The sequence below is a fragment of the Lissotriton vulgaris genome, chromosome 9 (assembly GCF_964263255.1).
Source record: "Lissotriton vulgaris chromosome 9, aLisVul1.2, whole genome shotgun sequence".
In the NCBI taxonomy this organism is placed as follows: Eukaryota; Metazoa; Chordata; class Amphibia; order Caudata; family Salamandridae; genus Lissotriton; species Lissotriton vulgaris.
Genome location: NC_141697.1, coordinates 184,917,345 through 184,933,620, shown reverse-complemented (window position 1 = coordinate 184,933,620; position 16,276 = coordinate 184,917,345). Strand labels below are relative to the sequence as shown.

At 42.7% G+C, this 16,276-nt stretch overlaps 1 protein-coding gene across 1 annotated transcript in view; it reads left to right on the top strand.

Moving 5' to 3' along the window:
- SOS2 (SOS Ras/Rho guanine nucleotide exchange factor 2) overlaps nucleotides 1-16,276 on the top strand; it is a 372,731-nt gene that overhangs the window by 326,932 nt on the left and 29,523 nt on the right. Inside the window, exons 20-21 of the mRNA XM_086937294.1 lie at nucleotides 2,406-2,667; nucleotides 10,250-10,294. Of these exons, the coding sequence (XP_086793420.1) occupies nucleotides 2,406-2,667; nucleotides 10,250-10,294 (307 nt within the window). The remainder of the gene's footprint in view (nucleotides 1-2,405; nucleotides 2,668-10,249; nucleotides 10,295-16,276) is intronic.

Sequence of the window (16,276 nt, the reverse complement as noted above, 5' to 3'; positions counted from 1 at the left end):
AGGCTTTAATGTATATTAAGAATGCTGACTCATCTTCAAAAATAAAATGGCTCCAGAAGCTTATGCGTAATTTGTATGACATGGGGCTTAGACACCTGTGGGATGACCCGATAGGGAATTCTTTTCCCAGTAAAAATGATTATCAAGTGTATTATTTGGATATGATTACTAAGCAGACCCTATCGATGGTGGCTAGTAATATGCTCACAGGTATCTTTATGGAACATAAGTTTGTTGTGGAAGCAGAGGCCTACTGGAGTCTGATTATGAAACCTGGTGATAGGAAACTATAACACCAATTCAGAGTGGGCCCTCTTCCGCTAAGAAATTTCACTGCAAACTGGAATAATGCTCCAGATATTAACTGTCCATCATGCTCATTTCAGGAAGAGTCTATTAGTCACATATTTTTTGTGTGTCCTGCCTACAGTAGCCCTCGTCGCAAGTGGCTTAAGCCGCTTTGTGTTAACTTTGGTACAAGATCGGGTATGGTAGCACTGCCTATTTTGGTAACAAACATCAGATCTGATATTGTTATAGCTGTTGCGAAATTCCTTAGCTGGGCATGGGCACTGCGAAGGAAAAATCTTCCTTCTCCATGAATTATTATTTTAAAATATGTTGGTTAGCTGTTCCGATTTCTGATGGAATGTTTATATGGATTGTTTGTAAGAGCTATCTCAATGAAATATCGTCAGGGTCTTACGATAATCATATATTCAATTTTTTAAGATTGTATGTTTTTAGGGCATAACCTTTTTTAATGACATTTTTATGATTTATTGTGTCTTTTATGGTTGAAAATTATCGAATAAAGACTGATTGAATGACTCCCGGAGTATCCCTCCCTCTCTTGTTGTTACTATATATTTGAGTGACTGCCCCATACTGTGGTACAATTGAAGCAAGTTCAGGATTGTAGAGTAAGATGCAAATCATTCTTAAACGTTAGAAAAATTGTTGTGACAAAGAAGGTCTGGATGTCTTTATCTTTGTATTTATGAGACTGTAATTGACGTTGTGAAAGTGGAACAGACACCTGGCATGCATTAATTACTCCATCCTTTCCTTTAAAATGTTTTTACCGGGGCTCATGCAAAGGCTGTGTCAGACAAGTGCAGATTTGAACTTTGTAGGCACCAAAGTATACTCCAGCTGGACCAGAATTCCACTTAAAGCCTTGGCTATTTAAGAATCGGTAACCCCTTTCATGTTTGTCTTCTTCTTAGCCCTCTGGATGACTTAGCTTCTGAAGAGGAGGATTGAGTTCTTTCCCTTAAACTCATGGATAGAAAAGCTAATGTGTCTCGTATACTGCCACACACAAAATTCCAGACTGCTCATCCGTATTAAACTGGACACCCATTGCTTGTGAAAAAGCATTTCTAATATTGAGCACGGGACCTGATAAAGTTGTGGGCATCCCTACCATTCCCCCAGAATTGCTTTGATTCATCTGATGTGTTATGCAATGAGCTGAGGACTGCACAGTTGTCTGTACTTTCACATATCTATACAGTGAGTGAATAATACTGTGATGTACTAGGGGGAAACTGTACCACACAGTCCTTCTTGTAGGTCCAGGTCTGAAAAATATCAAGATTGCACATGTGGTTTTGGAACAAATTACAGATATTAACAGGACTCGTACCTGAGAACACATGTAGAAAGGTTTGCAAGATAACTGAAAGTAACTCTTGACTTAGCAGGTACTCAAAAGAACATGAGGATTTGCAGGTACCTTTTCCAAGTGGATAGTCAGGGATACATTTACTAGATGTCACCTCCCCTTTCAAAGAGTTTTTCCAAGCTTTCATTGGTGTGACTCATGAGCCCAGCAAGATGGTGTAATCAAAGATAATATACTTTTTTATTCATGCCAAAACGTCCTTTACTAAGTGTACAAAACTGGCATAAGACTCACTAAATAGGGCTTTGTCACTGTCCTGTCAATGAACATACAGCAGTTATTAATGAAGGCCCTACACATACTAGAAATCCTGGTGAATCAGCCCATGTGATGCCTCCAACTACTGTAACATATTCCAAGACACTGGACCAGAAAAAGTCTTCCCTCCTCTAAGATATGCACTTCATTGCAAATTCTCTGTCATCAGATTTACAACTTCAGATATTCAATAAAGCAATTGAATCAAAGAAATATATTGGTGGTGGCGAACTACAAGCATAGGTAAGTAATGTATTTTTACTCCTCAGATACTCCTAGTACTTTTTTGGAGAGTTTTCTAGCATTGCTCATATCTTGGCTATAAATACATGTTTTACTGTTAATGTTTTTTGTATACATGTCTGGTTCTGGTTGGATTGTGAAAGGTCCTTTGCACCAATTGCTTCTACTGCGCATTGGAAAATGTATAATTTTACCTGTATTTTCTTTTTTTTAGGTCAGAAAAACAACCTATTCATTAAAGTCCCCTGGAATAAGGCCTAATAGTGGCAGACATCCGTCGACTTCAGGCACTCTGCGTGGCCACCCAACACCACTGGAAAGGGAACCATGTAAAATGAGCTTCAGCAGGATCACTGAAGTGGAGCATGAACCAACCACTACTCCGCCAACCTCTCCAAATACACCTTCTACACCACCAGTATCTGCTTCTTCAGACCACAGCGTGTTTTTAGATATTGACCCTAACAGTTCCTATGGTATGAAAAAGCAATATTATCTTGTAAGAAGAAATATTATGGTGCATTCTGTTGTCTCTTTATAGTTTTCTTGGTGCCTTTTTTCTGACTTCCCCAATAAACAGTCTCAAGAATACCTTTAATAAGCAGAAGCTCTGAGCTCACTTTATCTGCCTGCACTGTGACCTCCTAAAGAATACATGTGTTGTGACCAAACAATCCTCTCCAACACATTTATTTAGCTGTTTTGCCTTAAATTGTTTAGTTGATCGCACATGACAAGTGTGCTTCTTGCTTTGTCCAAAGAGTGGACTTCTAGTTCCTTTCATTATGTAGAGTAATATATACTAAAAAGGTAGGTGTGACCAGATGGGCATGAGGTTTATTAAAGAAGATCTGGACACTGTCCCTTTTATGCAGCAAGCTGCCCAACAATCTGGCATGGCATACAGTGTCAGTTGGCCTCAGGGAACGTTTCCGCCCCGCAAAGCACAGATCACAACACTGGGCTTTTCGTCTGTTTTCTTAAATAAATGTTGGCTGGTTAGCTTGTGTTCTCCCCCAGTCAACATTTTAATCCTTATCTTGATAGTTAAGAACTTTGTATGCAGTTAAAGTTTCCTTTCAATAGCTTTTATTATCATTACTCACCATAGAGAACTTGTGGCCGCTTTCAAGATAGTCTTTTTTTGATGGCTGTGTTTAGTGAAGGGAAATGCCTGTGGCTATATTGTGCTTGTTTTATTATGTTCAGCTCCATGCCTGGAAGAGGCCCAGCACAGCAAAAGGAAGAGGGGGAGGGAGGAACTACCCTTTTTCAGTTCTTGCTACTCTGTAGTCAATACCTCCAGTGGAACTACTGTGAGATTTGATGCAAAGTCTTTTCATAAATCGGTCTGCATCATGAGGGGTCCAAATAATGGACAACATTCTTCTCATCCCGACTAGGAAAAGCCGGATTCTCGAACCTTTCCTTATTCTTTAATGTGGCATACATGCAGCAGTTACAACAGGCTTCCATATGTTTTTAAGACACACATGATCTTGAACAGCTGCTAGAATTCATTTGTGCACTAATGTCTTTTCCTGTTCCAGTGTTTGTCTTATAAGAAGTAAGGTTCTGGCATATTGAATTTTGATATGCAAACCTGATCATTGGGCAAGAAAAAAACCTCCACAGAGGCATGGTGCCCAATATATGGGCAATCAAATGGAAAGCAAGCTTCAGGCAAGGCAGATCCTCTCCGTCCAGAATTCTTCAGATGTCTGCAATGTTTAATTCATCCAGGCAGAGATGGCAAGAGGTAGAATCTCTTATAGACTCAGGAAAACAATTACTTTGAATGACACAATAGGAACGATTAAGCGAAGTGTGATAATGGGGGTGAGTGGGTAGGTTTGTTGCATAGTGAAGAAGGAAACAGTGTAACTTTTGAATTAAATTAAATGAATCACGAAAACGTTGTTATAAAATAAGCCATCACGAGATAATGCAATGTTTCACAGAGAGAAAGTGACAGGACTATCCAGGCATGGAGAAGAGAACAAAAGAAGGAAATGAGTGGGTGTAGATTGAATAAAAGCAGTTGAGAATCCATCAGGGTTTGTAAAGTCATGAATTTATTGGGGCTACTGTTAGAGTTCCAATAAATGCTAAATATTGTGAGGGGGAGTTTCCCTCACTTGTGCATTAATGAGAGGGTGGTCTATCTAGGGAACTACTGACGGGGTTGGAAAAAGAGAAATTTGTCACAAACTCTTTGTTTACTGAAGACACAGAAAACGACCTAAACAGAAATTGAAATTGATATTATGAACACGGAGAGAAATCAGTTTGACCACTGCCTGCACAGCTAAAACAAAGTGAATCACACATGGCAGTGTATGCTATACAAGAAGAGAAAAGATAGGCACAGAGACACCCACAAGACATTCTCGAACTGGATTTGTAAAGCGCTCCTTATCCTTATCACCCGTGAGGTTATCCAGGCACTGGGGGTTACTACTGCTGGGTGTAGTTAGTCGAACAGCCAGGTTTTTCAGATCTTTTCTGAATTCCTGCAGGGTGGGGGAGGTCCGGAGGGGGAGGTCCTTCTAGGACTTGGTGACCAGGTAGGAGAAGGAGCGGCCACCACTCCTGCCTTGTTGGAAGTGGGGAGTGTGGGCAAGGGAGGAGGCGCACAGTTATCTGAGGGGTTGGTGGAAGTTCAACCTGTTGTTGATGCAGGCTGGTCCCTGATTGTGCAGGGCCTCTGTAGGCGTGGGTTAGCATTTTGAACCGATACCTTTTGTAGATGGGGAGCCAGTGAAGTGTTCTGCGGTGAGGGGTGATATAAGCCTGCCTCAGGAAGGAAAGGACCAGCCTGGCCGCTGAGTTCTGAATGGTCTGAAGTCTGTTTAGCAGCTGTGAGGTGATACCCATATAGAGGGTCTTACCATAGTCCAAGCGGCTGGTAACGAGGGCCTGGGTGAAAGTGCATCTGGTGCTGGGGGGAAGCCCTTTGAAGATTTTCCGGAGCATGCGGAGAGTGAGGAAGCAGGCTGAGGATACTGCGTTTATCTGTTTTTCTGTGCAGAGTTTGCAGTCAAGTATGAAACCTAGGTTCCTGGCATGTTCGGTGGGTTTTGGTTAGAGTCCCAGCACTGCTGGCCACCAGGAGTCCCCCCATGGAGATGTGCTGCTCCTGAAGAGGAGTTCACCCATTTTGTCGGTGTTGAGTTTGAGGCAGTTGTTTTGGATCCAGCTGGCTACGCTGGTCATGCGCAGGTGAAAGTTGGCCTTGGTTTTTACATGGTCTGAGGATAGGGAGAGGATGAGCTGAGTGTGGTCAGCGTAACATATGATGTTCATACCATAAGTCCTGACCAGGATGGCCAGAGGGCCCATATAGATGTTGAACAAAGGGAGGCTTAGAGATGTCCCAAGAGGAATGCCACAGATAATGTCCTTTGGGCACGAGCTTTAGGGTGGAAGGCGGACACTCTGGGTTCTTCCAGTGAGGAAGGATACAATTGTACATACATTTGCAAAGTTCTTAAAGTGACTACATATATGAAAGTCAAACCACACAACAACAAGAGTAAAAGAAATGTTCTTTCTTTACTAAATAGGAAGTACCTAAAATCTTTCTTCGGCAGAGAGTTACTGGCAGGTAGAATTACATTCGCGGAAATAGCAAAAGCCCTATCCAGTTTACCCAACGACAAGTCCTCCAATAACTACTGCTATCCCAGAGTTTTATCAAATTGGCAGTGCTCCCGTAGCAAAAATTTTACATGCAGCATTTAAGTAAGCAGATGCTGAGAGCCAATTTAACGCATTTTCTAATAAAGCAGTCGCCTCTGTGAGGTGTAAACCAAACAATGATCATCAATAACGCTCTATCTGTAGGGGAATTTCATTGCTAAATCCAAATAGGAAAATTTTGATGAACCAGACTGTGGAAAGCTATTCCATTATAAATACATGAATCTATGGTAGGATTTGTCCCCAGCAGACGTTCTACGCACCATTTCCACACGCTCTCACATCTACTGTGGTACTCAAAGGACTCCTGCTACACAACCATGGCTTTCTTTCTTGTTGCAGAGAAAGCCTTTGAGTGGGGCTACCTTTTTTATAGTGCTGACTTAAAAACGAGTGTTATATCTAAAGAAAATTGTCTTTGAAATAATCCAGTGACAAAAGAACCTACGGTGGATTCTTATCCGAAATCTACCCTATACAAATGGGTATTCAAAAGGAACACCCACTCTTGTTGTTTAGTTCCTACTAATCCGTAGGATCGGCGGATTGTTTGGACAACATAAACAAGGGTTTGGTGCTAAGACTGATTCCGGAAACCCCCACAGGTTATGATGGCCTATAGACCAACTAGCTCACAGTGCCACCGTAAGCCCCCCCTAACCTATGAGGAAGCAAATGGTTTCTGGCAACCATTGAGCATGACAACCCTGACCCCTCAGGAATCGTGGAAACTACAGAACCTTTCTCTCCGTCACTCGTGCTAACTTATTCTCAGAGAAGTATACAGAGAATGCACAGTGGGACGTTTTCAATGAATGTATTGAACCAAGGTTATTCTTGCATAAAATATGTGTGCTACAATGATTAATAGAAGCAGATAAATGTGATTACAAGCACCAAGAGCGTGAATAATAGAGTTCAACTATGATGCAAAAACAATGTATACATGTAGGCATGCAGCAATTAAGTGTACTACTATGATGCAAACCCTACTCTAAGTGTATCTAGAGTGGGTGTTGGTGTGAAGCCAAGAATCCCCCCAAGGGGCGATCCAACCCCGTTTCCTTTGGGATAGAATGAAGGTCCGTCTTGGTCACAAACTGGACCCCCTCACGAGATGTCAGACAGCTGCGTGGTGATTTCTCAGCATGCAAGGACCTAGGTTGTCTGCAGAAGTGCCTCCACTGCTAATCTATTGGGATGCTCATCTTTTATAATAGAAAACAGCCTTGCGATGTGTGTATAGATTAGTGATGTTATGGATATGTAGATAGCCCTGTCGCCCCTTGAATGACGATAGTGATGACATTTGTTATAGTGATGACATTTTTACATAATGCGAAACCAGACCTTGTACATGATGTTCAGGACGTTGTGATAATGTTCGAAGCCAGATGTGTAAAAAAGTTTATTTTCAGGGAAACTAATTCAACATTGTCGTGCACGCAAATATTTGCAAAAGGTCACAGCTGAAAATTTTATTTTTGAGGACAATGTAAGAAATACGCTGCTTCACTACATGGGCCTAACTTGGGAACTTTCTTGTTAACCCAGGAGCGATTGGCAACAGCCTCACGAGTGACACATGAAATTGGCAGAATGACTACCTCCGTAGGAGAGATGGTGGGTTTATTAGATGCCGATGACATTATGCCCTCACTCACAATCCCAGGAATTCAATACAGGCACTGATATACACATTTTCTGGTTTCTCTGGCAACACACTGGACTGGGCTAAATATGAGGAACTCCCAAAGTCTTGGTACACTGTTGCAACAGACCTAGAGGTATACAATCAGGGCTAGACTGAGAACCCAAAGCAGCCCTGGCAATTTTGTCAGGCCAGCCCATGGGAGTGTGCAAGTGTGCATTGCTGCTTATGTTACTGGGGGCACTGATGCAAAACCGACCCCCAGTAACAATACCAGCCCCAACTGCTGAAAACCCACCCTTCCAGCCTTGCGGGGAAAAGCCCTATGCCCACTACGGCCAGTCTGGCCCTGGATACAATTTCAAATGGGCCAAAAAGAATCGCTGATATCTGAGAATATGTATAGATTCAGATTTGAGAAATACGGTTTAACATCTGAATCCTCTACTTCGGAAAATGAACATTTACTTCTGCTGATGGAAAGCACCCATCTTATATTGGGATAAGTACAAATAATTCAAATTATAACACCCCAATTTCCACTATGCATTGGGCATGCTCCCCATAACTCCCGAATTGCAAGTCTATTCAACTAGGATTTAAGGCTCTTTACTGGGACTGGGACAGACCTCCAAATGAATCTCCCGAAGCTTTATGCACATTCAACATCTGGGACTTCCACACATTGCTACTTATCATACCACCCAACACATATCGAAACTAACTCATATCATAAATTATTCTATGTCACTAACAAACTGGGCACATTTTGAGACAGGCACACTTAAACATTATTTTTTTATGAAAGACCTATGCGCAACCACCTAACCACTGCTTTGGGGGATGAACTTAGTGACGTACTCACTGTTAACAATATGACTTACATTGCACAAAGCCATGAAAGTAGATCCATACACGAGAATAAATGTCCTGATATGGCACAAAGGAAAAATGACCGTGCGTAAACACTGCATGTGCTGGAGACAATGGGCAAAAAAAGGAATCCTATCTTTTAACCATGGAATAACTAATGAGACTATAAACTCTTTTGAGGACTCAAAAGCGAAATATAAACTAGATAAGGGGCAAACCTAGAGATATTGACAGTTGAAACATTGTCACAACCCTTTACTGCCTGAAATGTATCCCTAATTCAGATGAACAATGAACATATAGAAGATGAGTTACCTGTGACATATTAACAAAACTGTACTCCACACCTCCAATGATACAGAATACCCAAGAGCGATACAAAAACCGCTTGATTACACAAAAGAAGAATGAAAATGCACAATAAAGTTTTGAGATATTCCCACATAAACTGCACATACTACAAAATATGACACAATTGATACAGGACCCCTACTTGTTTGGGTAAGGCAGATATGGGGCATGATTCCAACTGTTGGAAGATGTAAACCAAAAGGCACATTGTATGATTTATTACGGACATATGCTATCATTGCTGGGCCAACAACTGGCGTACCCTATCCAAATGTACCCAGAAGCTGGTATTACTACATGACTTAACAGATATTCCAGGCGTTCTCCCTTCATGGTTAATATGGATGGCAACATCTCTGCCGGTGGCTATTTGAACTATGCTACCATACCCAGTTCATCTCCCATTTAAAAACAATTATTATTTGTACACATTAGTGGTAAAATGTAACTGTATGTGTACTATATTGACAATTCTTATTCATTAAGGTAAGAGTTACAAACTATGATTGATGTGAAGAATTTGAGCTGTGACTGCTTTGAATGTTATGTTCTTCCATGTGCACTGTGCTGAATAAAGACCTTTGTTATTGAGAAAACACTGATTAAAAGAATTGTTATGAAAAGAAAAGAAAAACAGGGAAGAAAAAGAGGGAGAGGTTTAGCATCCCTGTGGAACAGAAAATTCTGTAGTCTATACAAAGCTGGATTTTACCTTGGCAGTGATGTTGATACTCAATATCCATTTGTAAAGTTAGTTGTGAGTGTATGTTGATGGGTAGTCTGTTCGATGGGATGTTTTGAATGAGTATCTTGCAGCAGTGGGCTTGATTGTTTTGGAGTAGGACATTGGCAGTGAGGGAGGGTTGGACAGGTAATTGGAACTTGTTTTGAAAGATAGAGTTGGTCTTTAGAATTTTAAAACATTGAATTGTGCTTAGTTTATGGTATTGATGTCACTAACAGCTTGTGGGGAATTTAAGGAGAGGAAAGTACGGCCGTTTCAATAAGATAACATTTGCAGCTGAATCTTGGAAAATGAAGCAAGAGATCTGTAGGTCTCATTTAATGGGCTGGGTCAAAAGGTGGAGCATCTTGGAGAGTGGTGTTGCACTCTCTTTTAAGCATAGGCTCTGCAGTAGGCAAGCAATATGGACAGGTTTCAGGGAGGTACATTCTTGCACATTTAGATTGTCACCTTTCAGGGACAGATACCACATGATTAGTTCTGGCAGGATGTAGAAAGACTCAGTAGCAGGTGAGCATAGGAAAGCAGTTTTGGAGCAAGTGTTATGCTAGTAGGTTTTATATGTCAGTCAACTTGAGGAAACTGTTAGGTGAATTAGGACAGCAGTATATCATTTAATCAAGAGTGAACTTGATGTCTAGGTTTAATGGAATCTGGCATGCTAATTGTGAGCTGTTGACTTGAGGTGCTCAAACTCAAAATGAATTCTTATCCGAGGTCTGTGTTTTCTTTTCAGGAAGTAATCACAGCATATTTGCTCCGGTACTTCTGCCACATTCAAGTGAGTAGAAATGTGACTGTTTTTCAAAATGTTTTAACATTTTATAAAATTTAGACCATGCTAAATTTGTGTCTTTCATCTTTACTACATACATGTTAGGATATTTATTGTGAAACAGGATAATTATCACTTAATTATCACTAAGTCATGTGTGATAAGTAGAGCTACATGACCTAAGTACCCATTATAATTGATTGGTTGTTTCAATGTTTTTCAACACTTAGTTCGGTTTCGGACACTTCTGTGTGCTGATGTGTAGGTTTAATGGTGTTTGTTTAAAAGTGACCAAAATAAGAAATATTAAGAGAAATATTACCAAATATTTGAGATTTTAATAAACCGGTTTCAGAGGCAGCCAATGTCGTCAGTGAAAACTTTGCAAATAAAAAATGTTTAGTTGAATACAGCTAAACAAATCAAACCGCAGTGTGATTAAAAAACAAACATAAAATAAACATTTTTTTAGAGGCATATCTTATAGCCAGTTTGTCACAAAGGATTTGGATACAGTAATACTCCGAATTTGCATCTACATGCTTTGACATAAGATTGCAAACACTTCTGTAACAGGACGTAATATTGATGAAATACTATGTAAAAATGTTGATCCCGAGTAGTCAGTGGAAAGATACTTTACAATAAGAGGCTTCCAAGGGAATGTCTAATAGGAAAATGTTATGCCATTGTTGCCTGCCCTGGTAACCAAGTTTCGATATCTTCCAGGTGTTCTCATTTTTGGAAACTGACCTAATTCCATTTGTATTCTAGTTTTTTTTTTTTTTACATAGTGTCATTCTTACACAGTATGTTTCTATGGTGAGTGTCTCCCCTATAATTTAAAGTTCTGTTGATATTTCCTCAATAATTTGTTTTAAACAATTCTTGAAACGTCTAAATCCCTTTCATACAACGACAGACTACAAATGGGGCAGGAGAAGACCCACTTTGTTCTGTTTGCTTCCACTCCATTACTCTTCCATCACTTGTAATTTGTTGTCCTTATCTTTTGGATATTCAAGTTGTGGGTGCAAAAAGCTCTGCATAGTTTTAATTGATTTAGTTGCACTTATGATTATTGAAGGTGTGTGTAATTAACTCAACTGACCACCTTTCTGGATTACTTAGGGTATTTAGCTTTCAAAACCTAGTATTGCTGCAGGATACTCCCGATTTTCTGGTCTCTCCTCAAGCAGAATCGTGGAATCCTATCACTTTTAAAAATGGAGTAATAAATGTTTGTCAGGCATGTGGCATGGCTTGCTGACTTATGAGAAGGACATTCTTGGCTAAGTAACTTGACCAGGTGATCCCAACTTTTCTTTAAAGTATATTTGTACTATGATTTCCTAGACTCAAAACTGTAGACCTCCCACTTGTAAAGTTGGAATAAAAGTGTGTGCCAAAAATGCAACTATATGCAATTATATGTCATGTTTGCTTTTTTTGCTAACTCTTTATACTTGGTGACTCTGCTCCGGATAAATGTGATAGATGCTATTTCTATCAGGAGGAGAGGTGGAGTGGTATTACACTTGCTATTGGGTGTGTTGTCCTGAATTTATATCTGATGGCTTCATGTTTATTCTGTGTAGTAGTTTAGCGACTTCTAATTGAAATCTTCTGATGATTCCCAGAATAGGACTAGTAGCATATAAAAAATTACACCTTATGGCAAGACCCCACTAGCTGTATCTGGGAGAGGTACCTGTTTTGTCACCTCCTGGTATCTGTGTGAGGTTAGTCCCCACAAGTACTAGCCTTCAGATGCCGAATCCAGGAGCGTCACTATTGTGAGTACCTTGGAAATGTTTCTAGTTGCAAGACCTGGGATCTCGATGGACCAGAAAACCTATTCAAACCTCATAACATCCATAAAAACAGTGTAGTACTGCTAATGGTGCTCCAGCCTCAAAGCCATAAAAAACAAAGGCATTCTGGGGTTGGTCAGGATCTCTGAGCTTGTAACATTCCTGCCTCCAGAGGTTAATCTGTGCAGGATCACGCTACTCTTCCGTCCTTACAATTATTGCCATGTTCTGGGGCTGCTGTGCCCTCTTAAGGGGAAAAAAGCTCAGTACTTGTAAATCACAGTTCATTAATGGAGCATTGGGGTTTTAATTTTCAGTTTAGGGCTTGATATCAGGTTCTTTCTTGTATGCTCTTTCATTCTAAACACTTCAGTGGGTAAACTTCTCATGTGTCCACTTGAAAACAAGTGGGTGTTTAAACCCTAGAAGTTATATGTCCTCTGGTCTTCATGTTATGTTATGTTATGTTATGAAAATGTATTCAGCGCACAGCTGCTCCAGCGAAGGAGCGTCCCGGCGCTTGACAAGGTAGCCAACACAACACAACTAAGGAGATAATTAGCTAAAAGGGAACGGACTCAGGGAAATAAAAAAGTCTTCATGGCCCTACGAAATAAAAAGAGATTATCAGACGCACGTATCTTTAAAGGAAGGGAGTGAAATGAGCGGCCTCCAGCTCGGCTAAGTTTAAACCGAGGGACCACTGCTAGGTCCTGACCTAGAGATCTCAACGAACGGGCAGGAACATAAGGCGTCAAAAGATTCGTGAGAATCGGGGCCGAGAAGCCCTTAAGAATTTTGTAGGACAGGCAAAGTACTTTAAATTGAATCCTCTGCTTGACTGGAAGCCAATGGAGGGAACGTAGAGTATTGGCAGCGGAGCAAAACCTGGGCAGACCCACCACAGCTCTGGCTGCCTCATTCTGGACACGCTGCAGACGTGCAATTTCGGCTTGATTCACCCCTACCAAGAGAGAGCTGGCGTAATCAAGCCGAGAGATCACCGTCGCCTGCAGGACCAGCTGCCTGGTAGAAGCATCAAAAAATTTCAATGCTGGTCTTAGTCCTCGCAGGATGCCAAAACAACTGGCGGCAGTTCTCTTGGTATGGGAGACAAAACTAAGGGCGGGATCTAGCCACACTCCGAGATTTTTTGTCTCAATTACCGGAGTCGGGGTAGGCCCCAGTTCCGGTGGCCACCATATGTCACCCCACAGTTTCGATTTCTTGCCGATGATCATTATCTCCGGTTTTTTTGCGTTCAGCTGGAGATAGTTGGAGTTCATCCAGCTGGCAAGCGACCTCAGCCCATTCTGGAACCTAGGGGCATCCAAGTCAGAGTCCCCGCTGAGCGTGACCGCCAGCTGAGTGTCGTCAGCGTATGAGACCATGGTCAAGCCCCACTGCTTAACGACCTCAGCCAGGGGCCTCATGTACAGATTGAATAACGTGGGGCTCAGCGGGACCCTCTTGTCCAGCGGATGGAATTTGGACTGATGGGGTGGAATAGCTACGCAAAAAGATCGATCGGCAAGAAAAGAGCGGAACCATTGGAGGGCAGTCCCTGAGATACCCGCCTCTTCCAAGCGCTGGAGAAGGATTTTGTGAGAGACGGTGTCAAAGGCGGCGCTAAGATCTAATAAAACAAGCGCCGCCGTTTGACCCGAATCTAACACCAAGCGGAGATGTTCTACCATGAATAGAAGGGCTGTCTCCGTGCTGTGGTCAGCACGGAACCCATTCTGCGTAAGATCAAGAATATTTGCCCGCAAAAGATGGTCAGAAAGGACTCTATTCACGTGTGCCTCCGCTATTTTCGTCGGCCACGGGAGAAGCGATATCGGCCGGTAGTTCTCTGGCTTAAGAGGATCTAAACCAGGCTTTTTAAGAATAGGCGTAACCACCGCATGCTTCCAACTGGCAGGAACCATAGCAGTAGAGAGCGAGAGATTAATCAGAGAGCGCACCGGCAGAAGATCAAAGGACGACGGGTCCCTGAAAAGTGCCGGTCTCAATGGATCAGCCGCAGAGCCGGACTTAATATGTTGGGCCAAATGAGTAAAACCCTAGGCGACAAACAAGGGAAGGTATGCAATTCCGTATGTTCCCCGGGCCTAAGAGAAGGTCCGGTATCCAGTGTAGAAATAGAAAAGGAACGACGGATAGCTTGAACCTTCTCGAGAAAGAAGTTCGCCAGTGCCTCACATTGTGAGATTGAACCCGTGTCGTTCGTGGGGGCCTTTTTTGCCATCAAATCTTTAAGAGCCTTAAAGATAGATTTGGAGGGGTTAGAGCTGTTGCGGAACTCGAGAGAATAAAATGCCGCACGCGCTCTGCAGACCGCGTGATGATAGGATTTGATAGTGGCAAGATATGACACTTTTTTACTAGTGTCATAAGCTTTCCGCCACTCTTTCAGCGCGTCTGCACGCACTCTTTAGTGTACGTAAAGAGCCATCGTACCAGGGGCTAGGGTCCCTTGCACTATATTTGCTCAAAGTCACCGGGATGATGGAATCCAAGGCACGGGTGATCCACTCGCAGAAAAGGTTATAGCCCAATTCCACGTTGTCAAAAGGACCAAGTGGGTCCTCCGACAAGGTACGATACAGGTCCTCCAGTTTAAGTTTGTTCCAGTGTCGTCTAGGGACGACTCTGGCCATGGGTTTAGAGGGGGACTCATACAGTGGGCACTGGATACTAACCAAAAAATGGTCAGTCCATGCATGAGGGGTAGGAGTTAAGACCCTGGCCTCTGGTAGGTTAGTAAAAAAGGGGTCCAAAGTATGCCCTCCCACGTGAGTGGGATAGATAACCCGTTGGGACAGTTGGAAGGCTTCCAGATCCGCCAGAGTACTGGGTAAGAGTTGTCTGCTTAATTCAGACACTCTGTTCATCACCACCCCCTTTTCTAAATCGTTTTTGGCCACTATAGGTGTGGCAGGGTATACTCAGACATGAGTCCCTTTCTCACTGCTCCATCAGGATTCAAGCAAGCCGGGCCGAAGACGGCTGAAATGCCAGAAACCGGTCCCCGGTAGCTTGTCTCCTTTCTGGTGAATAATTGGCTTGGTAGTTTAGTCTGCTCTGTTCCCATGATGCACTGGGCCAGGGACAGACTGATTTGCATATAGCCAGGTTCTGAGCTGGGATGGGGCAGTGAGATAAATAACGGTGATGGATCAAGCCCTGATCTTTGGACTGGGTAAGAGTTGTCTGCTTAATTCAGACACTCTGTTCATCACCACCCCCTTTTCTAAATCGTTTTTGGCCACTATAGGTGTGGCAGGGTATACTCAGACATGAGTCCCTTTCTCACTGCTCCATCAGGATTCAAGCAAGCCGGGCCGAAGACGGCTGAAATGCCAGAAACCGGTCCCCGGTAGCTTGTCTCCTTTCTGGTGAAGAATTGGCTTGGTAGTTTAGTCTGCCCTGTTCCCATGATGCACTGGGCCAGGGACAGACTGATTTGCATATAGCCAGGTTCTGAGCTGGGATGGGGCAGTGAGATAAATAACGGTGATGGATCAAGCCCTGATCTTTGGACTGGGTAAGAGTTGTCTGCTTAATTCAGACACTCTGTTCATCACCACCCCATTTTCTAAATCGTTTTTGGCCACTATAGGTGTGGCAGGGTATACTCAGACATGAGTCCCTTTCTCACTGCTCCATCAGGATTCAAGCAAGCCGGGCCGAAGACGGCTGAAATGCCAGAAACCGGTCCCCGGTAGCTTGTCTCCTTTCTGGTGAAGAATTGGCTTGGTAGTTTAGTCTGCCCTGTTCCCATGATGCACTGGGCCAGGGACAGACTGATTTGCATATAGCCAGGTTCTGAGCTGGGATGGGGCAGTGAGATAAATAACGGTGATGGATCAAGCCCTGATCTTTGGACTGGGTAAGAGTTGTCTGCTTAATTCAGACACTCTGTCCATCACCACCCCCTTTTCTAAATCGTTTTTGGCCACTATAGGTGTGGCAGGGTATACTCAGACATGAGTCCCTTTCTCACTGCTCCATCAGGATTCAAGCAAGCCGGGCCGAAGACGGCTGAAATGCCAGAAACCGGTCCCCGGTAGCTTGTCTCCTTTCTGGTGAAGAATTGGCTTGGTAGTTTAGTCTGCCCTGTTCCCATGATGCACTGGGCCAGGGACAGACTGATTTGCATATAGCCAGG